The 21,316-nt window shown below is 48.1% G+C and overlaps 1 protein-coding gene and 1 long non-coding RNA gene across 4 annotated transcripts in view; one reads left to right on the forward strand and one right to left on the reverse strand.

Annotated features, from left to right (window-relative positions):
* Positions 1-21,316, forward strand: part of LOC127035303 (uncharacterized) — a 70,824-nt gene that overhangs the window by 5,193 nt on the left and 44,315 nt on the right. Inside the window, exons 3-4 of the long non-coding RNA XR_007769645.1 lie at positions 5,977-6,109; positions 6,760-6,985. This is a non-coding gene — a long non-coding RNA (uncharacterized LOC127035303). The remainder of the gene's footprint in view (positions 1-5,976; positions 6,110-6,759; positions 6,986-21,316) is intronic.
* Positions 9,610-21,316, reverse strand: part of LOC127035287 (CD209 antigen-like protein E) — a 30,524-nt gene continuing 18,817 nt past the window's right edge. For all 3 annotated transcript variants that reach the window (XM_050924996.1, XM_050924997.1, XM_050924995.1), the window contains one exon: positions 9,610-12,295. In XM_050924996.1, coding sequence (XP_050780953.1) covers positions 12,160-12,295 — 136 coding nt within the window. In that variant the 3' untranslated portion in view covers positions 9,610-12,159. The remainder of the gene's footprint in view (positions 12,296-21,316) is intronic.

Consider the following 21,316-nt stretch of genomic DNA (forward strand, 5'->3'; position numbering starts at 1 on the left):
TTGCACTTGCCCAAAAAGTTATTTATCCATGTACTCCACTGACTGGTAAGCAAGCACTATGGGTGGTAATGTGGCATTATGTTGGGGAAACATCACAAACAGGATTCATAACACAAACCATGAGCAGAAGACCCACCTCCAAATAAATATGACAGTGTCCTTTTCCCCTCAGGGTCTTAAGTCCAGCAACCCAACAGTTACCCCACCCACAGTTTCTTTCCTTGTTCAGTGCAGCTCTCAGAGTTCAAAAGTTCCTCTGCAGAGTTTACTTCCCAGCCTGGGTGGAAGTGCGGGGAGGTATGGGGGGCATCTTACATGGTCCGCTGTTTGGGTTGACAGCCGATTGCCATGCCTCTCCATAGGGTTCTGCTGCAGTCTTCACTGCCAGCTGTTCCGCTATCCATGCCTCTCTGCTAGTCGCTCACCAACTTATCTTCAGCCTCCGCCTTTAACACAGCTCTCAGTGATCTCAGCTCCCAGTAACTTCAGCTCTTCAATGATTTCAGCTAGTAGTAGGGGAACCTCAGTGCTGGTGCACCATCAGCCCAAAGCACATCTGATGCTTAGACCTAAGTATCAGTGATTTCAGCTCTGCAGCATGTAACAAAACTCCTAGTAGAGTCAAAATTAGCTTTCGCCTACTGAGTGCTACTTAGTTGAGGGCAAGTCCCTCTGTCATAAAATGCCGAGTACAGTTGTCCTGGCCTTGATTCACATAACTAGGGTAACAACGCTTTATTACTCCTGCCCCAATAACAAAGACTGGAGATCCTGGAGCAGCCAAAGTGACCATTTGGGCAAGCAGTCCCATCATGCTAGGCGGGGTGGTGTGTCCATGCAAATAAGATCAGCCCCTGAAGTCCTTTTCCATAGCTCATCACCAGATGTCAGAGGAAAGCTCATTCTGACTCTGCTTACACTCTGGAGACCTGTGGCCTCAGTACCCAGAGAAAGACAATTACTGTACCATCTCTAAAATAGAGGCACCAACAAACTTTCTGTACTGGGCACAACAAAACTCTCATTTAGGGAGTGCTCTGCTCAACTATTGGTACTGACAATGTATCTTGGACACTCCTCCGTGGTACCAAATGAACCCATGGTACTGCATGAGCTCTGGTACCCGGGAGACCTGATGTTGGGGAAGAACCGCAATCCCCATTACTTGGTACCAGGGCCCCGGTATCGAGCACATCCCGGCACCCAGAATCGCTCTTGGCACCAGGCTGTATACTGCCAATATCCCAGTCAGCACCACCCTTACCCACTGATGAGTCTGTCACTGGCCAGGAGGAGATCATTTCCCTGACCGCTCATCGAGGCCCACCATCACACTACAGGGGTCCTCCCCAATTCCATCAAGCCAACCTACAACCACGGCATGGGCCCCCTGAGGCAAGCCCACCGCCCATGCCCACCTTCCTCCCTCTCCCCCGCAAGGATCTATTGTAATTCTTGGGTGACGTACACACACATGTCGCGACCGTCCCCAATGTCTCTCGGAGAGAGTCTACCACATGGTTTGCTACAGCCTGTCTGTCCAGAGCACCTGAACTAAGGCAGGAGGAAGCTTTTTCAGAACAGGAAAAAGAACCCAAAGAGGCAGCTACCCCTCCAGGACAGTTCTCCTTATCTCTACCAGGTGAGGCTGTGCTGCCCACCTCTCTTCACTAGAGGAAGATTTTAAGAACTTTCTGGATCTTAACAAGGGGGTGGCAGACAAACTGCAGATACCCCTACAGGAAGTTGGAGATACACATCATAAGTTGGTGGAAATTCTGCGCACCACCTTGTCATCTAGAATTGCCCTTCCAATTAATGAGGTGATTCTAGACCCTACCAGTCATCTGGCAGACACCAGCCTCCATTGCACTAACCAGCAACGGAAGGTAAAAAAACAAAAACAACAAAACCCCTACATCTCTACCCAAAGAGACAGACTGTTTTCAACATCCACAACCCAACTCCATCATAGTGGATGTGCTTAAGGCATGAAGCAAGCAACATAATGCCAAGTCAACTCCATTCGATCAGGCTTGGCAAGATGATGTATTCATCGACATTACTGTTTAGAATCATGAATTACCAAACTGTAATGGACAAATACAATTTTATTCATTATGGGAAACCCAATGTGTTTCTGGAACATTACTGGAGACACAAAAAGAACAGATTCAGACCATTCTTAGAGATGGTCAGTTAATAGCAAGACTGGTCCTAGAGACAGCACTGGGTGTAGCTGTTACAGCTGCCAGCCCAGTCTCCATGACCGTGGTACTGAGGCGGGTTGTGGGGTTTCTTTTTGGCTACACCTCTCTAGATTGCCCAAAGAGCTACACACGTCCAGTTTGAAGGGCCAAACTCTTAGCCAAGAAGACAGGTTTTCTCTCCACATCCTGAAGGATTCTCAGACCACATTATATTCTTTAGGAATCTAGACGGTGGGACAGAAGAGAAGATATACCTCTCAACCACACCACAGGTCACAATCTTCTCAATACCCACCATCTCAGTGCTGTTATGAGCCACAGTGTATGAGGACCAGGGCTCAAAAGTGGGAACAGTCTGCAGCCCAGTCTTTGACCTCTCAAACTGCCTCTTATAAGCACGTTTGATGAGCTGGTCGAGGGCCTACACGATGATACCTTACAACATCAGCTGCCATCTATATACCTGTCATGCCACTCAGAAGTCACCTTGCCCTACTTCACAGCAGTTAGGACCAGCTCTAGAGCAAGGAGATTGATTTCTAGCCCTGAGCCTACAAGGTGCCTATTTCCGTATCTCAATACAACCATCATACAGGAGATTTCCTACTGCTTACTGTTGTGGCAGGATCATTATCAGTACAGACTACTCCACACAGGATATTCTCCAAGGTTCTCTTCACTGTAGTGGCATATTAACCCCAGTACAGTGTCTGGACTTTATCATCACCAACTTTGATGCAGTACGAGCAAGAGCATTCCTCTCGCTACCCACATTCACTACCCTGGGACACATCTCCCTAATACTCTGGGGAGCTCACCTACATAACCACAAGGTTCAGGACAAATGGCCTTCCACAGAAATGACCTTCCATATCACTCTTCTGGGGCTAAGGGCTGTCAGGAATGCCTGTGCACACTTTCTGTTTTCATGAAAAACAACTCACAAAAGTCATGATGGATTTAATATTTCCTGTATGTTTTGTATAAATCGCCAGGGGGCTGCCAGATCTCCCTCCCTTTACAAGATAGCACTCAAACTTTGGAATTGATGCACCCATTACAACGTGCTCATCTCAGCTGTCTATCTACCAGGGATACAGAATGTGACAGACGGCAGTCTCAGCTGGAATTTTGTCACAACGAGTGTGTACTGAACCCAGAGGCGCTTCAAGATATATCTGCCCTTTGGGGAACCCTGGCTATGGATCTCTTCACTACTTAATGGAACAAGAAAGGTCCTTGTTACGGCTCCAGGGCCAGCCTGGGGAAACATTCACTGGCAGTGGCCCTCATCTTCCCTTGGGACAGGGCCCACTTGTATATCTTTTCTCAGTTTCCTACTCTATCCAAGGTTCTGTTGAAAATTCAATGAGACAAAGCGAGAGTTACTCTGATTGCCCCTCTTGACCATGACAAGTCTGGCTCCCTTACCTAACACAGATGGCAATATGCCCTCCTGTTCCTCTTCAGCCCATTCCTCACCCGCTCTCTCAAAACAATGGGCTGACCCTTCATCCCAACCTGCAGGTCCTCCGCCTCCAGGTTTAGCTCCTTCTTAGTTCCAAAGCTTAGAGGAAGAATGCTCCGATAAGCTGAAAGATGTGTTGCAACACAACCAAAAGTCGACCACTCGACATACTTACCTACAAAATGGAAACGACTCCAAGTTTGTGTCATTCCAAACACAGAGACTCAACCTCATTTTTCTCCCTCTCATTTTGCACTACATTTTAAACTCTGACTCAGCTCCCTTAAGGTTCATCTCGCAGCAAAAAAGGACTCCCACTCGGTGTTTGCTCACCCACTAATGTGTAGATTCTTTAAGGGCATTGGGAATCTCTTCCCACATGTGACACCACCCGCTCCAGTCCCTGGGACTTTAAACTAGTTCTCAAGGCTTTGTCTAGAGCTCCTTCTGAGTCCAGGGCAACTTGTTCTCTGTTACACCTGTCCATGAAGACAGTACTTCTAATTGCTATCACCTCAACGAGGCACATAGGAGAAATAGTGGCCCTGTGGCCCACTCACCATTCACGGCCTTTGTCTTTAAAAAAAAAAAAAAGGTAACTCTAAGGCCATATCTCAAGTTTCTCCTTACTTTCTCTGCACTTTACATATGAATCAACAGATCCATCTCCCTGTTTTTTCCAAAAAACACATTGTGACAACTGGGAGACAATTATGCATAAGCTAGGTATTAGAAGATCATTGGCATTCTACCTGGACATGATGAAGGACTTAAGGAAATCCCCTAAACTCTTCCTTTCATTCACAGAAAGATCCAAAAGCTCTGTGATATCTGCTCAAAGATTATCCAAATGGGTCTCTAGTTGCATTAATCACTTATTAAGGGCGCAACTTGTTTCTGTCCAGAGTCCGTACACACTCCACGAAGTCAGTTTCTACCTCAATCCCATTCCATAGGGATGCCCCTATCTCAGCAATCTATAGAGCAACGTCTTGGGCCTCTGCCCATACTTCTGCAGAATATTATGCGATCACTGAAGATTTGGCTGCTGACACCGTCTTCAACTCTGCAGTACTCTCTGGGGTAAAAGACTCAACTCCGAAGTCCCAGGCTACAGAGGTGGGTACTGCTTGGGAATCACCTACCGTAGAGTACCCATAGGGACACTACTCAAAGAAGAAGAGGAAGTTACTCACCTTGTGCAGTAATGATGGTTCTTCAAGATGTGTGTCCGTATAGGTGCTCCACAACCTGCCTTCCTCCCCTCTCCTTCGGAGTTCTCTCTAGGGCTCTGCAGTAGAGAAGGAAGTGACGGGTGTTCACCCGTTCAGTGCTAAATAGCCTCGAGGCAGGCCACAAGGGAGGGAGGGCACATGCGTGGGCTCAACAGACACTGCTACCAAAAATCTCTGATTAGAGGCACAGGGGTGCACATATACCTACCGTGGATCACCCATAGGAACACACATCTCGAAGAACCATCCTTACTGCACAAGGTGAGTAACCTTCCTCATTTTTATCAGTAAATGTCACACTGATTTCACCATACACACACAAACCAATGGACAAATATTTCTGTTGACAATAATCAAAATTTGCAGATAGGCAAAGTAAGAAAAATGTTGCATGAGAACTCCTTAGAGTTTGTTTTAAGGATTTCTACTTTGTAAATTATAATGTGTGATGCTGACAGTTTGTTTTTTAACTGTTATAATGCTTTAACTTTTTTAAAATCTCAGTATCTACTGTAATTAAATAACTATAGTCTGATACTTCCCCCATTATCTAACCTGTCCATAATTTCCTACAACTGTGAAAATTTAAATGGATAAAAATAGAAAAAATGCTTACAAACAAAAAATATTATCTGTCAAAATAAAAAAAAAATTCTGCCAAGCATAATTTTCCACTAATAGCCACTGCAGGAGCCAAGATGCCAGCTCCGACGTTGCCCCAATCTGGTATGGATGAGGATGATCGGATGTTCCTAAAAATTGACTTCTATCAACCATGATAAAAGAAAAATGAACAGGGGGCAAAGTAAGCTCTGATGCCACTTCCCTGATTGTCATGACTGGGAGGTGCGTTAATCTGAGTGCTCCAACTATAGTGATTAGCTTCAATAAGAGTTTCACTTGCTTATTCTAGGGCTAAATTTGACTCTAGGTCTCTGTACTGAAGCTGCAGGAGAACATCTGGGATTCCACTTTTTCCTAATCCTGTTATCTCTTTCCCCTGCACTCGGTATCCCGCTCTCCAACTTCTGATGTGCTGCATCTTTCTTTCTTTTTTCCCCAGGAACTGATGACAATCCAGAAGGAAAAACTTGTGTGTTCATCAGCTATGCAAAATGTCGTGAGGCTTTGAAACTGGATCTTAATGACTATTTAATCTGGGGCCTCAGAAGTGATTTGTGGGCCTTGAGAGCCAAGTAAGTAGGCCCTTGACCTGGGCCTTGAATCTCTGCATGTTGGTGGGGAGAATGCTGTGGCAGAAACTTGTAGTTTGTGAATCATTTCACTTTAACCAGCACAAACAATAGTTGAAGGTCACTGTTTTCAGTTCGCTTCAAGGGTTATTGGCTCAGAGTCATTTCTGAATTGCATTGGTCTGAATTTGTATTAATAACTTCAGTTGAAGAGGTGGAAATATATTTTTCCCCAAAAGAAATATATAAATAAGCTTAGAATGGGAAGGTGCCACCAGTTCAGTGGGATAGCCTAGGCTGATCCAGTGGAAACCAAGGTTGTATTTAGGTGTCTGATTAGAACTGACCAGTCAGTGAGTGATAGGAGAATAGGGGAAGGTCAGGACATCTGAGCAATGGTCCATCCTAATCGGACCAGTTGAATGTGGATCATTGCTTGCTGGGATTTGTTGTCTCCATGGGCCATGTCCCTGAATTAAAGATGATACCAGATGCAATCTGTTCTGATTCTGTACAAGTCAGGTGTGGTCTTTGGGATCCTTGCAAATAGAGTAGACCTGACCATCCCTGAAGAACTCAACAGACAGGTAGATCAGTGAGTAGTGAGTGAAGCCTGGAATCAAAGGCACAAATCTTCTCTTTGTCCCTTCCAGTATCTCCTATGTCATTGGCAAAGACACTTGGATTGAGAAGTGGCCAAGTGAGCACAAAAGCCAGGAGGCAGATTTTAAGAACCTGTGCACAGAATATCTGGAGTTCTCCCAAGACATCATGATATTCAGCTGCCCACAGTCAACATAGAAATGGCCATCGCAGTGGCCTGAACAGGATAGTTTGAGCTGAGCTGGAGCATAATGCTCAGGCCAAGACACTTTCACTGTGAGTCATGATACTGCAGACACTCTGCAATATCCCCTGCCCTGCTTGGGGCTTCTTTCTTTGCTTTCTTCTTGTTTTTCTATATGTATTCTGTTACCAAAAAACCCTACGTAAACACAGAGTTAAGGTCGCTTGGTGATATGTTGTCCCCTTGCAGAACGCTGAGTTGAGCAAAACTCAAACTTTTGAAAACCAGGAAATGCGGAATTAAGGTTGGCTGTGCAACCTTAACTCTGCCCTCTTTCAACAGTGCCTCAATACACACTATTAACACACATACCTTTACTGTGTCAACCCCATAGAAATGTACAAGTCCTTCATCACCTTTTGAAGCCCATTCACTCTCTCCCACAGAATTCCATTGAACACTGTTAAAGGACAAAAACAAAACAACAAAAATTGTCGCCCACACCCCCTTCCCTCTGTTTTTTCCAGGAGCTGGCAGTGGCCAATGTAAATTATTTGGACAGAGTTCAGGTGCAGTCAGTGTGTTAGGTGTGCCTGCACTAAATGGTGGAGGCAGTAGTTGGGCCTGCTGAGTTAAGGTAAGACATGTGGATTACTTTGAGTTGTGTGACAGAACTATGAGTATGATATGAGAAGATCTATGTTTTGCATTCTCCGAAGTGTGTGAGCAAAGGGAATTACTGCATGTGTACTTTCAGGATCCAGTATGCATCATTTCCAGCAGAATTGTATATGTTATGCAGATAGCAGAGCCCAGGGGCTTTATTGCAAGAGGTATTGTCAGTAGCAAGCTGAGATATGAAAGCAACCTAAGCTTTTAGATGAAGTGAGTGTGGTCAGTGTCAGGTGTAGCTTTACTGAATGGTGGAAGCAGTAGTTAGCCCTGCTTGGTAGAGGTGTATTTCCGAGATCTGTGGATTCCTTTGAGGTGTGTGACAGAGCTGTGACCGATATGAGGAGATCAATGTTTTCCATTTTCTCTTGTGTGAGGAAAGAGAGGTGGTATGTGCATACCTTCGGATTGCAGTATTCATACTTTCTGTATAGGATTGTCAATAGCAGGGCATAGGGCTTTTATTATAAGGGATACTGTCAGCAGGGAGACAGAATTTGAGGGGATTGCAATGCTTTAATGGTGGTGAAGTGAAAGTGAGATGGTATCCTATGAGTAAGTATAAGGGAGTTACTGTAAAAGTCTGTGAAGTAGTTCTTAAATTGTAATGTGCGGTATTCTTTCTGGGGTGTTGGCAAAGTGTGAGGGAGTATGCCAGGATCTTGAACCTCCTGGATCTTAATAGTGCCAAGGGCTAGTGAGAGTAAGTGCTGAGTTCATATTGAGGCATTGCTCAAAAAGTATAGTGGGAACACGTCATCGGCAAGTCTTTTTTTGTAGGGAGCCTTTAAAAGTGTTCGATGGAATCCTATGGGTGAGATTGAATGGGTTGTAAAAGGAGGTGACAAGCTTGTAGATCTCAGCAACTGTGGGTTGGCAGAGTCAAGTATGTATGTTAACAGTTTGCATTTGGGCATTGCTGGAAGAGGGTAGAGTTAAGGTTGCTTGGGCAATGTTAATTCTGCACTTCCTGGTTTTCAGAAGTTTGGGTTTTGCTCACAGCAATGTTCTGCAAGCGGACAACATATTGCCAAGTAACCTTAACTCTGCACTAACAGGCTTTTGCTGTTGAATTTCCTGTTTTTTGGAACAAGAAAAGATGTGGTGGTGGTGGTGGTGTTGTTAGAAGTTAGTAGTCATTTGGGCAATTATACATTTCTGGTCCCACAATTAGCACATTGAGCCAGCCATTCCTACCTACCACGCACATCAGCTGTGTTCCGCCAGCCCTGCTCTGGCACACCTCCCCAGCCATGCCCCTGACCCATTCAGTGCACTCCCCTGCCAACATGGCCCCTCCCCCTACTATGGCTAGGCCTCCCCACTGCAAGCAGAGAATGCATCTCCCTGAACTTTTCACTCCCATATACAAATGCTCCTATTACCATTACTTGCCTTCTCCTATAACCTGAATCACATCCTGTGTCTGGAACAAAGGACAACTGTGTTACAGTGGAAGAGTATTGGGGTGCAGGAAGATTGGGGTATAAGTTGGTTGGGATGTGGTGGCAGAGTTAAGGGTGCAGGGAAGATGGGGGTCCACTAGACCACTGGCAGAGCTGGAGGGTGCAGGGGGGTTGAGGTGCACTGGCAAAGCTCAGATTGCTGGGATTTGGGGATGCACTGGAAGAGCTGGGGTGTTTGCATGAAGAGGTTTGGGGTGAACTGGCAGGACATGTTGGGGTACAAGGTGGTTGGGGTGCACTGGCAGAGCTGGGGATTCCAGGGTGTTGAGGTGCACTGGCAGAGCTGTGGGGTACAGGCATGTTGTGGTGAAGGGTGGCTTGTTTGAAAGGGGTTTGAGGTGCACTTGCAGAGCTGGGGCTGCATGGTGGTTGGGGTGCCGGTGGGTTGGAATGGTTTGGCAGAGGTGGGGGGTGCCATGCCTCCCTCACCTGAGCCCCCAAACTCTTTCACCACACTTACCATCCATCCATTATTTATCCACTTCCCCAGAATCTTTCTTGCTCCAGCCTCACACCCCTCTAACTCTATTCCTTCCCCTCCCTAATATCCCTCCCATCTCAAGAAGCATTCACATGTCTGATTTTTTCCCCTCCAAGTTGTTTGATTACATTTCCACCAAAATAAATCTGGCACCTATGAGTCACAAATTGTAACACCTCCAACCACTCTGTTCCAAACTCCTTTTGTCTTAGTCTGGGGGTTATCCTTAGATATGGTAATTGCAGGCTGAGTTCACAGCCATCAAGGGCTCTGAGGGCAAGTCTACACTACAAAGTTAAGTCCACTTAAGTTACACCTACAGCCACCACAGTCATTAAATTGGTTTTGCATGTCCACACTAATTCCTTCTGTTGGCAGTGAATGTTCTCACCAGGAGCACTTGCATTTATTTAACTGTCTGTGTGGGGCATTGTGGGGCACTGCCAGCCATGAGCCCTGGGCTCAGCCAGAACAGTCTGATGTAAGCAATGCAGTGTCTATACTATGTCTATACAGTGTCTATATCAACCCAAGTGCTATGCCTGTTGTGGAGACGGAGTTATTAAATCGGTGTAGTGAGTGACTTAAATCGGCAGGAGCAACATTGTAGTGTAGACGTTTACAGCGTTAGATCAACATAAGCTGCCTTACATTGACCTACCTCTGTAGTGTAGACCAAACCTGAGATTCATCCAGTCATTAATACCTCTCAGATTAACAGCGGAAGGCTAAAGAAGGAAACCGTTTTTTTGGAGGGGACCTGTAACTCGGGAACTCCTTGGCCAAATGACCCCAAATTTGGATCCCTAACTCTACCCTATGCCACCATGAGGCACACCAGATTTCAAAGCAATCCAGTTAACTATGCTGATTTAGAGCTCTTACAAGAGTCGAGGATTAAAGCATAAAAAACTGGCATGGAAGCTTTCTAGTTGTTTTTTTGTATTGGTGCACATACAGTGTAAAAATGTACATTTTTCTTAAATACTGTTCTCAGTTTGGATCCCCCAAAGATTTAGTGAGTACAACACACTACCTTGGGTAAAACTCAACAGATTGAGACCATTTTTACCTGCATCCCATCAATAATTTGATCTCTAGCTCTCTGCAAAAAACCCCCACCTAGAAACCTTTTTAAAAAAAATAGCTATTTTTTCCAGGCTTATATCTCTGGAATCCCTGGCTCGAATGACTCCAAATTTGCATCACTAATGCTACCCTGCATCCTCCTGAGGCACACCAAATTTAAAGAAATCCAACAAACGTCAATTTTAGAGCACTTAGGTCAATCTTTAAACAGAGAGTTTGTCGCAACAGATGATTTTGTCATTCTGTACAAAAAAAAGTCTGGCAATGTGCAATGCACCTCTTAAAAGGACACAAGTTTAAATTATTATAATCCAAACTAGGCAACAGATTTAACCTCAGACAATCCATTCTGTGCTCAGTTACAATTGCTGCACGTTTGAGGAAAATATGCTATGTTCTTTCTACGTAACAATAAAGCAGAATCCCTGTTTTAAAGGGCAAAACTCAACTTGACCCTAGCTACAGAATCACATAATTATTATTCCACAAATGAATGAAAGGACATGGCTTAAGGCAGGGAGAGATGCAATTGCATGGAGTGATAGAAAGTGAAGAAGGAATATATGTAAGCTTGGAAGGATTTGATGTTTATCACTCAATGCTGGTAAATGTCAATTTCACAGTACACAAACCTACAAACAATTTTTCATTGCTAATGATCAGAATTTATAGATGGATAAAGTAAGAAAATACTGCTCGAGCATATATTAGTTTGATTTAAAGATATCTACTTTGTATATTCTGATATATGACATTGACAATTTGTGGTTTTAATGGTGATAATGTGTTAACTCTTTGAATGTCTACATCTACTGTCATAAAATATTGTCTGACCTGCCCATAATTTTCTACAACTGTGAACATTTACATTGATAATTTTTAAATACTTAAATAAACATTGATACTATTTATCTGTCAAAATTGTATATATAAAAACAATCTAATTCTGCCAAGCCTAAATATATGGTATGAGTGAAGTGGCTGCACCCCCTTCAGGGGTCTTGTCAACACTGTCATATTTTTGAGGAGTGGATTTAAAGTATAAGAATTAGTCTACATAAGCCATAATTTCCGAGAGTTAAGTAGACACTACTGATGCAGAGGTAACGACATTGAGATCAGTTGTTACGCTGGTTTAAAACAGATGCAAGTAAAGAATTGGGCCTCATGGCTCTGAGAGGAATGAACTTTCCTCATTTGTTTTAAGTGGGTGTTGATTCTGAAGCCCAATGGTGGCCATTTACATGTCAGCACAGTTACATTTCAACTATTGATAATTTTAGCTGAAGTGTGTAGCTGCTCTGCATTTTGTAGGTAAAGCTTGAGGAAGTGAGCAGGACTGAGGTATAATACTGCCACTTTTTTGGGATCACTTGGACCCCTGAACCTACAGCCCTAACTAGCATGCAGGAGAGCACTATTAACAATCAGGAGAAACATCCTCTTCAGTTCAGCTATTGGGGAGCTGGAGTGAGTTCTTGTCAGCCACTGAGCAGGTGCAGGAGGAGCAGTAGGACTTGTGCTCAATCCCATAACAAGAGCATGTTTGAAAAGTGGGTCAGCAGATCCATGTCTTTTCACAAATCCAGTAATTGTGCTGGGAGCACTTGGAATCGCTCCATGTCCCGGTAGACCTCATGCTGACACAGTCTTCCTCCTCACCCTGCATGTCTGGTTCCCCCAAGTTCCAAAAGCTGCCAAGAAAAACAAAGCCACATAGAGTCTGTTGATGTAGTTAAACTGTGTTGTCATTTAAAAGGTCACATTCAGGCTCCCGAGTTAAAACCCATTAAGACAAATGGGAAAAGTTCACGCCTCTCAGGGCAGTGCCAGTAACTGTAGCCTCCAAGGAGGGATTTTGTAGATCTCAGCCCCCTTTATTAAATACAGCTCTTCCACTGAAGAGACAGATATCTACAAATTCTTCCATTGAGTTTTTAAGATTAAATCAATGGGTCATATTCTGATAACAGTGTAAGAGTAAACCAGATTGACGTCAATGGAGAGTTTACAGATTTACTCCAGTGTAATGGAGACCAAAAGCTTACTCTGAGAAGGTAACCAGGGCTGGATTAACTTTTTGTGAGCCTGGCGCCAAACATATTTGTGGCCTCCCCTGGGGAATGAAGGGGCCAGGGGCAGGAGCACAGAGGGCAGGGTGGATTTGATTTAAATAATGATTTAAATCACTAGTCAGGAAGACTCGATTTAGTTATGGTTTTCTACATAAAAATGCATTATTGTTCGTTGTTATAACCTTAATACATATTCTTCACAACTGAGAGATAGACGTAGGTTTCATTTTTGAAGGTACACACTATACATTTTTAAACAGTGATGTATTCTGAAAACTATTCAGATGAGTTTTACAGCTATATCAGAAAATGAATAATTGTTTGGTTATTTCATTTACCAAAGATAATTGAAGCAGATATTTATGAAGTCATTGGGAGGTGAACTATCTCCAATTCAACAGGTTAATCATTCATATTTGGAGGGTTTTCTTGCCAGGCTGTATTAGGAGGAGAACATCACCAGACAGACATTTGAATTGTTTTATTTAACTAAAACAACAACGTTAAGTATTCTGGATTTCTTTTCTTCAACAGCAAACATAATATTTTAACAAAAAAGCATATGTCCCTCTCTTCTCACGTTAATCTCCAGACTACTTCTCCTTGTCCAGATCTACTCCGCCTCCAACAATCTTCTATTCATTGAACTTTTTGAAACTTTTCACATTTAAAGAGAGGTAAGGGATTGACGCTGTGTACACACGTTTGCAGAGGGGCAATAGAGTTGAGGTCTGTTATTTCTCACCTCTATATATTATTTATTTATTTTAAAACATTTTTTGCTGTTAACAAGCATGTTATCTCTGGAGACACAAATCCACAGTTTGAGACCTGCAAAACTAAGCATCTCTGATGGTATCTTCTAGACTGAGCACTGAATCCCATTGGGTAGATAGAAAGATTTACCAAAATAATCTGTACAGAAGCCTGTGGAACCCCAGAAAATTGAGTCCCTAATCCATGAACTATCAGAACACATTTACAAAACTTTTCTTAAACATTACATGAATATATTGTCTCATACTATAGAATTAGTAGGGGGAGGGATAGCTCAGTGGTTTGAACATTGGCCTGCTTACCCCAGGGTTATGAGTTCAACCCTTGAGTAGGGCCACTTAGGGATCTGCAGTGAAAATCAATAGTTGATCCTGCTAGTGAAGGCAGAGGGCTAGACTCAATGACCTTTCAAGATCCCTTCCTGTTCTAGGAGATTGGTATATCTTCTATGATTATTTATTAGAATTTATAATCCCTACTCCATGATGAAATATAATGTATCTTAATTAAAACTATCTTTAGATAGGTTTTTCCTCAAAAAGCTGATTTAAATTTAAAAAAAAAATCAATTTTTAATTTTTTTTTTAAAAAGTCATTGATTTTTATCCACCCTGACAGCAAGGCATGGTGGGGGCAGCGGGGAAGGATTGGTCCCCAGCTGGAGTGAGGCAGGGGACGAGGCAAGATGAGCACAGTGGGGTATGGGAGGAGGTTTAGTCCCTGTTGACTGGAGCAAAGCAGGGGCTAGGGGCAAAAGCACAGTGGGGCGGGACTAGGGTCGGTCCTCGGAGCAAGGGAGAGGCTGGGGGTAAACTGCAAGTGCAGCAGGGCTGGGGAGGGGGTAAACAGGATCTCCCCTGCCCCTGCCCACATAGAGCAGGTGCCTACTTTCTCCCTGGTTCTAGCCCATTCTCTTCATCTCTCTCTGCACTGAGCTGAGTGTGGGGGTGCAGAGTTTGGGAGGGAATTGGGGTGCAGGGTCTGGCCAGGAGCTAGGGAGGGGGGCTCAGAGTTGGGGCAGGATGTTGGGTTGTGGAGCACTTACCTGAGGCAGCTCCCATTTGATGTGAGGTGTGCAGGTGGGAATGTGAGTGTGGGGTGTGCAGGAGCTCCCATTTGGTGCTCAGGGTGGGGGGTGGGGATGTGAGGGGGTGCGGGAGTCAGGATTGGGGGCGAGGTGTGTGTGAGGGGGTTGCTGGAGTCAGGGCATGGGGTGTGGGGGGCTGGGTATTTGTGGGGGGTGCAAGAGTCAGGGCTGGGCTCATGGGGGTGCAGGAGTCAGGGCAGGGGGATGGGGATGTTGGCTGGGGTTGTGGGGGTGTCCTTCCCTGAGTGGCTCATGGCAGGGGGCTAGAGGGGTATGCCCTGATTCCACCCCCTTCCCCAAGGCCCCTCCCCCACCACTTCTCCCCCTCCTCTCCCAAGCAGCACTGCAGCTCCTGTCGTCCTCCTCCCCCCTCACCTGAATGAACAGCTGTTCGGCAGCAGGAGACACACGGAGAGGGGAAGGGATGCAGGATGCTCAGTGGAAGAGGAAGGGGAGGGGGAAGCGGGAGTTTCTGGAAGCTTGCTCTCCAGCGATGGGGGGATTTTCACCAGATCCTCCGGGCCGCGAGGGCCCTCATGGGGGAGAGCAAAAGAACCGGGAAGCAGGGTGCCGCGGCTTACCAGCGTGTCCGCAGCTTCCGTGACTCCTTGTTCACCTTCGGGGTGAGTCACGGTTTGCTGTGCGGCCAGGTGCTCTCCTTCCTTCGGGAGGGGGGGTACTCTGTGGTTTTCCTGCAGGAGACCCATATGGATCCGGCCGCCAAAGCCAGCTGGCGGCTGGAGTGGGGGGGACAGGGTCTATTTCAGCCGTCTCACAGCCCGTAGGTCTGAAGTGGCTACCCTGTTCTTCCCCAACCTACGGCCCGAGGTGCTGGGAGTCGCCGAGACTGTGCCGGGCCGCCTGCTGCACCTCCGGGTCCGCATGGAGGGGCTCGTGGTCAACCTCATGAACATCTATGCCCCGACATTGGGCCCGGAGCGGCTGCGGTTCTATCAGCAGGCGTCTGCCTTCCTCGGCTTCTTGGATCCGCATGAATGCCTCATCCTGGGCAGGGACTTTAACACCATCCTTGAGGAGCGGGACCACTCGGGGACCGAGCAGAGCCCAGCCGCCGCAGATGTCCTCCAGGAGATTGTCAACCATCACTCCCTGGTGGACGTCTGGCGTGACCACCACCTGAACGATGTCTCCACGTTTACTTATGTCTGGGTGGGAGCCCACCGGTCGTGCCACTCCCGGTTGGACCGCATCTACTTGTCACGCTTCCATCTTTCACGGGCCCAGTCCTCCAGCGTCTGGCTGGCCCCTTTTTCAGATCACCACCTTGTCACTGTGACAGCCTCTCTCTGTGAGGAGAGGCTGGGGCCGGCCTATTGGCATTTTAACAACAGCTTGCTGGAGGATGGGGGCTTTTCTGGCATCCTTCTGGGAGTTCTGGCTGGCCTGGCGAGGGCACTGGTGCGCCTTTCTCTTGGCGCGGCGGTGATGGGATGTGGGGAAGGTGTGCGCCCGGCTCTTCTGCCGTGACTACACCCAGGGCATCAGCCGACGGAGGGATGCGGCGATAGAGCAGCTGGAACGGGAGGTCTTAGAGTTGGAGAGGCGTCTGGCTGCCAGCCCCGAGGATCCATCCCTTTGCGGAGCATGCCGGGAGAAGCGGGAGGAGCTCTGGGTCCTCGAAGATCATTGGGCCCGGGGCGCCTTTGTTTGAACCAGCATCTGCCTCCTTTGGGAGATGGATCACGGCTCCCGCTTCTTCTATGCCCTGGAGAAAAAGAGGGAGGCCAAGAAGCATGTCACTGCCTCCTGGCAGAGGACGGCACCCCTGTCACAGATTTGGCGGAGATGTGCGAGCAGGCCAGGACCTTCTACGCACATCTTTTCTCTCTGGATACGACCGATCCTGCCGCTCACAGAGTGCTCTGGGACAGGCTCCCAACGGTCAGCGCAGGTGACCGGGACCGGCTAGAGCTGCCTCTCTCTCTGGCCGAGTTCTCGGACGCTCTCCATCGCGTGCCCACCAACAAATCTCCAGGCATGGACAGGCTGACCATGGAGTTCTACTGCGTGTTCTGGGACGTCCTCGGCCCGTACCTGGTCACCGTCTGGGCCGAGTTCTTGCAGAGCGGGGTCCTCCCTCTCTCGTGCAGGCAAGCCGTGCTCGCCTTATTGCCGAAGAAGGGGAACCTCCGCGACTTACGGAATTGGCGTCCCGTCTCGCTCCTCAGCACGGACTACAAAATTGTAGCCAAGGCCATCTCGCTGTGGCTGGGGGCCATGCTGGTGGAGGATGTGATCCACCCAGACCAGACCTACACCGTCCCAGGCCGTAGCATCTTTGATAACCTGTATCTGGTTTGGGATCTCTTAGAGCTTGGGTGCAGGGATGGTCTGTCATTCGCCAGTCTGTCCCTGGATCAGGAGAAGGCTTTCAACAGGGTGGACCACGGGTATCTCCTGGGCACTCTGCAAGTGTTAGGCTTTGGATCCCAGTTTGTGGGTTTTCTCCAGGTGCTGTATGCTTCCGCAGAGTGTCTGGTCAGGCTCAATTGGACTCTGACCGAGTTGGTCAGCTTCGGGCGGGGAGTACGGCAGGGGTGCCCCCTCTCGGGTCAGCTGTACGCTGTGGCGATTGAGCCCTTCCTCTCTCTCCTCCGCAGGAGGTTGATGGGGTTAGTGCTTCGAGAGCTGGAACTGTGGCTGGTCCTGTCAGCGTATGCCGATGATGTGCTCCTCGTGGTCCAGGACCTGGGCGACCTGGCTCTGGTGGAGGCTTGCCAGGCTGTGTACTCGGCGGCCTCCTCCGCCCGGGTCAACTGGGTCAAGAGCTCTGGCCTGGTGGTCGGGGACAGGTGGCAGGCAAGCTCCCTCCCACCCGCGCTTCAGGCCATCCGGTGAAGTGCGGGTCCGCTGCTCTATCTCGGCGTTTACCTTTCCGCCACGCATCTGTCTCCACTGGAGAACTGGCAAGGTTTGCAGGGCAGGGTGATGGAGCGGCTCCGGAAATGGACAGGACTCCTCTGGTGCCTTTCCCTTCGAGGGAGGGCACTGGTGCTCAATCAACTAGTCCTGTCCATGCTCTGGTATCGGCTCAACACCTTAGTCCCGGCCCCGGGCTTCCTGGCTGACCTCAGGAGGGTGGTTCTGGAGTTCTTTTGGCCAGGACTGCACTGGGTCCCTGCAGGGGTACTCCACCTGCCCCTGGAGGAGGGAGGGCAGGGCCTGAAGTGCCTAAGCACTCAGGTCCACGTCTTCCACCTCCAGGCACTGCAGAGGCTTCTTTATGGTGCAAGTAGTCCGGCATGGAGAGTACTGGCGCACGCCTTCCTACACCGCTTCCGAGGGCTCCGATACGACCGGCAGCTCCTTTATCTCGATCCGAGGGGTCTTTTGTGAGACCTCTCCAGGCTCCCGGTCGTCTTCCAGGACCTCCTCCAGACCTGGAAGCTGTTCTCTGCGACCAGGTCTGTGGCGGCCACCGAGGGGGCAGATCCCCTTGCAGAGCCCCTGCTACACAACCCCCAGCTCCGTGTGCAGGTGGCGGAGTCCCCTGGGTGCACCAGAGGTTGGTCCTTGCAGAAGCTACCAGGGTTGGAGACCTCCTGGATTACGACCGGGGAGACTGGCTGGATCCCCTGACGCTCACTCGGCATAAGAGGCTCTCCAGACCTTGTACTCCCCGGCGCATACTACAGGAGGTGAAGGCCGCTTTGCCGCCCGCTGCTCGGGCCTACCTCGATCGGGTCCTGCCAGAGGGCATGCCCCGCCCACCCCCTACCCTGAGCCCTCTGGACCTTTTCATCGGGCCCCTGCCCCATGGACCCGACCGGCCCCCCGCCCCTTCTCCACGAGCAGGCTGCACGATCTGCAGCCGGTCCACTTCCAAACGGCACCAAGGAAACATCTCTACATGCTTGTGCTCCACACCTTTCACTTCCTCACCCTCGTGTCCCGCCCCGACACAAAGTGGCAGGACCTCCTGCCACCTCTGGAGGGTGAGGAGCCCCGGTGGGCCAGCCTATACCCTACCCTGGTCCCAAGGCCCGCCGGGGATATCAGTTGGCAGCTCCTCCATGGGGCCGTGAGCATGGGCATTTACTTGGCGCGGTTTATCCCTGTCCCAGACACCTGCCCCTTCTGCGGCGCGAGGGAGACCCTGGCGCACGTTTACTTAGAGTGCGCCAAGTTGCAGCCCCTATACCGGCTCCTCATCAATCTACTGTTACATTTCTGGCTGCACTTTTCCCCTCACCTCCTTCTCTATGTACTCCCTATCCGTGGCCTCACAAAGTCGCGGGACCTCCTGGTCAACCTCCTCCTCGCCCTGGCTAAAATGGCCATCTACGCAGCCAGGGAGAGGAGGTTGGCCGATGGAGACTCCGGTGACTGTGGGGCTTGTTTCCGATCCTTAGTCCGTTCACATATCCGGGCGGAGTTCCTCTGGGCACCCACTAGCTCCCTTGACGCCTTCGAGGAGCAGTGGGTGCTGTACGGGGTTCTCTGCTCGGTGTCCCCGTCAGGCTCCCTTCTTATGACCCTCTGACTGCACTCCTGTCTCTGTTCTTTTATTAGTTGTCCCCCGGAATCAGATGTTTTGAGGTCCTGTAGATCCTCCCCTTAGGCTGGGGGTTGGATCCGTTAGCAATGGGCGGGCTTCCGCCCACCCAGTTCCCAGAAACCCAATAGGTGCAGCAGGAGCCAGGAGGACCAAGCTTCTGCCCATTGCCCCCACAGGAGAGAGCTGTGGGCGGGGAGTGGAGAAAAGTGGGCCGGGCCAGGGCCCCTTCGGAACATTGGCCCTGCGCCATGGCACCAGTGGTCCCATGGTACATCTGGTTCTGATAACGCTACAGATCTGATTCTCCTTTTACACCAGTAAGTCCCTCTATCTGTACATTCGGGTCCTCATCTAATGTAAGTGGACATGTAAATGCAGGAATGCCAGTTTACACGAGCTAGGAACCTGGCTTTCTGGAGCTGCACTGGTGTTAGCAAGAGGGGAATTAATGTCAGTCATATCAATGGGTCAATGGTTGCCCTGCAGTGTCGGGGTGGTAGGGCCTAGTGGTCATCCCATCCCTATCCTGTGGCATCGTCCTTTTAAGGTTTAGCGCCCCAGGTTCTTGGAAAATGACAAAGGCAGCTATGGGAAGAGGAGAATTGGTGCCAGGGAAGGGTCTGTGATTGGTGAAAACCTGTGCTATTTTTTTAAGAGTCCAGAACCAGAAGTCTTCTAGAGATGGTGAGGCAAGGCTCCACCCTCTCCTAACCAAGCAGAACCAGCTCTGGGAAAGAGGTCTGCATATATTCTGCCTCCTCCTTCAAAACAGGGAGACACTGCAGGAAGTGGAAGGCTGATGTCAGCTAAGCTTTCCCAGTCCAGGGAGAAAAAGGTCTAATGTGAAAAAGGACTAGCTGGAGGAGAAGCTGGTTTAAAGCCTGAGGTAATAAACACAGGCCAATAAGGGAAGCTGTTGGAGAAGCTTGACAGGAAATCCCCTTGGCCCCAAGAAAGAGGCCTAGGAAAACCCTGAATCTGAGGTGAGACTCTATGGGCTGGGGAGGCAGGACTGAAATCCCCCATCCCAAGAAGGAGGGCTAGAAAGACCCTTGACTGAACAACGAGCTATTTTGGGCAAAGCTGTATTAATAAGGCTTCTGGTCTGTGAGGCTTATTAATTTCAGTTTAGGGAATTTATTTTTAGCAATATCTGAGTTACAAACATTGGGGATTTTCAGGGCTTTCTCTATGTATATACTGTAATTAGTAATGTGTATATACTGTAACTCATCTCTTCATAATATTCCCTGGGCACACTTTAACACAGTTTTGTTTCAAATAGCAATATGTTAAAGCGCACTCGGGAACCTTTAGTCCATACCAGCAGGATCTACACGGACCAGTTAATGCACAACTGTCATAAACAGATAGCTAAGGGTTAATGTCTCTTTCACCTGAAGCACCTGACCAGAGGACCAATCAGGAAACCAGATTTTTTCAACTTTGGGTGGAGGGAATTTTGTGTCTGAGGTCTTTGTCTGTCTGCCTGCTTTCTCTGAGCTTTGGAGAAGTAGTTCTGCTTTCTAATCTTCTGGTTCTAAGTGTAAGGACAAAGAGATCAGATAGTAAGTTATATGGTTTCTTTTCTTTGGTATTTGCATGAATATCAGTGCTGGAGTGCTTTGATTTGTATTCTTTTTGAATAAGGCTGTTTATTCAATATTCTTTTAAGCAATTGACCCTGTATTTCGTCACCTTAATACAGAGAGACCATTTGTATGTATTTTTGTTTCTTTTTATATAAAGCTTTCTTTTAAGACCTGTTGGAGTTTTTGTTTACTTCAGGGAAATTGAGTCTGTACTCACCAGGGAACTGGTGGGAGGAAGAAATCAGGGGGAGATCTGTGTGTGTTGAATTTGCTAGCCTGATCTTGCATTCCCTCTGGGTGAAGAGGAAAGTGCTTTTTGTTTCCAGGGCTGGGAACAGAGAGGGGGAGTCACTCTGTTTGGATTCACAGAGCTTGTGTCTGTGTATCTCTCCAGGAGCACCTGGAGGGGGGAAGGGAAAAAGGATTATTTCCCTTTGTTGTGAGACTCAAGGGATTTGGGTCTTGGGGGTCCCCAGGGAAGGTTTTTCAGGGGGACCAGAGTGCCCCAAAACACTCTAATTTTTTGGGTGGTGGCAGCAAGTACCAGGTCCAAGCTGGTAACTAAGCTTGGAGGTTTTCATGCTAACCCCCATATTTTGGACGCTAAGGTCCAAATCTGGGACTAAGGTTATGATACCCCCCCCGGACCTCCCGGCCCTGCAGAA

The sequence above is a fragment of the Gopherus flavomarginatus genome, chromosome 16 (genome assembly GCF_025201925.1).
Source record: "Gopherus flavomarginatus isolate rGopFla2 chromosome 16, rGopFla2.mat.asm, whole genome shotgun sequence".
Taxonomy (NCBI): Eukaryota; Metazoa; Chordata; order Testudines; family Testudinidae; genus Gopherus; species Gopherus flavomarginatus.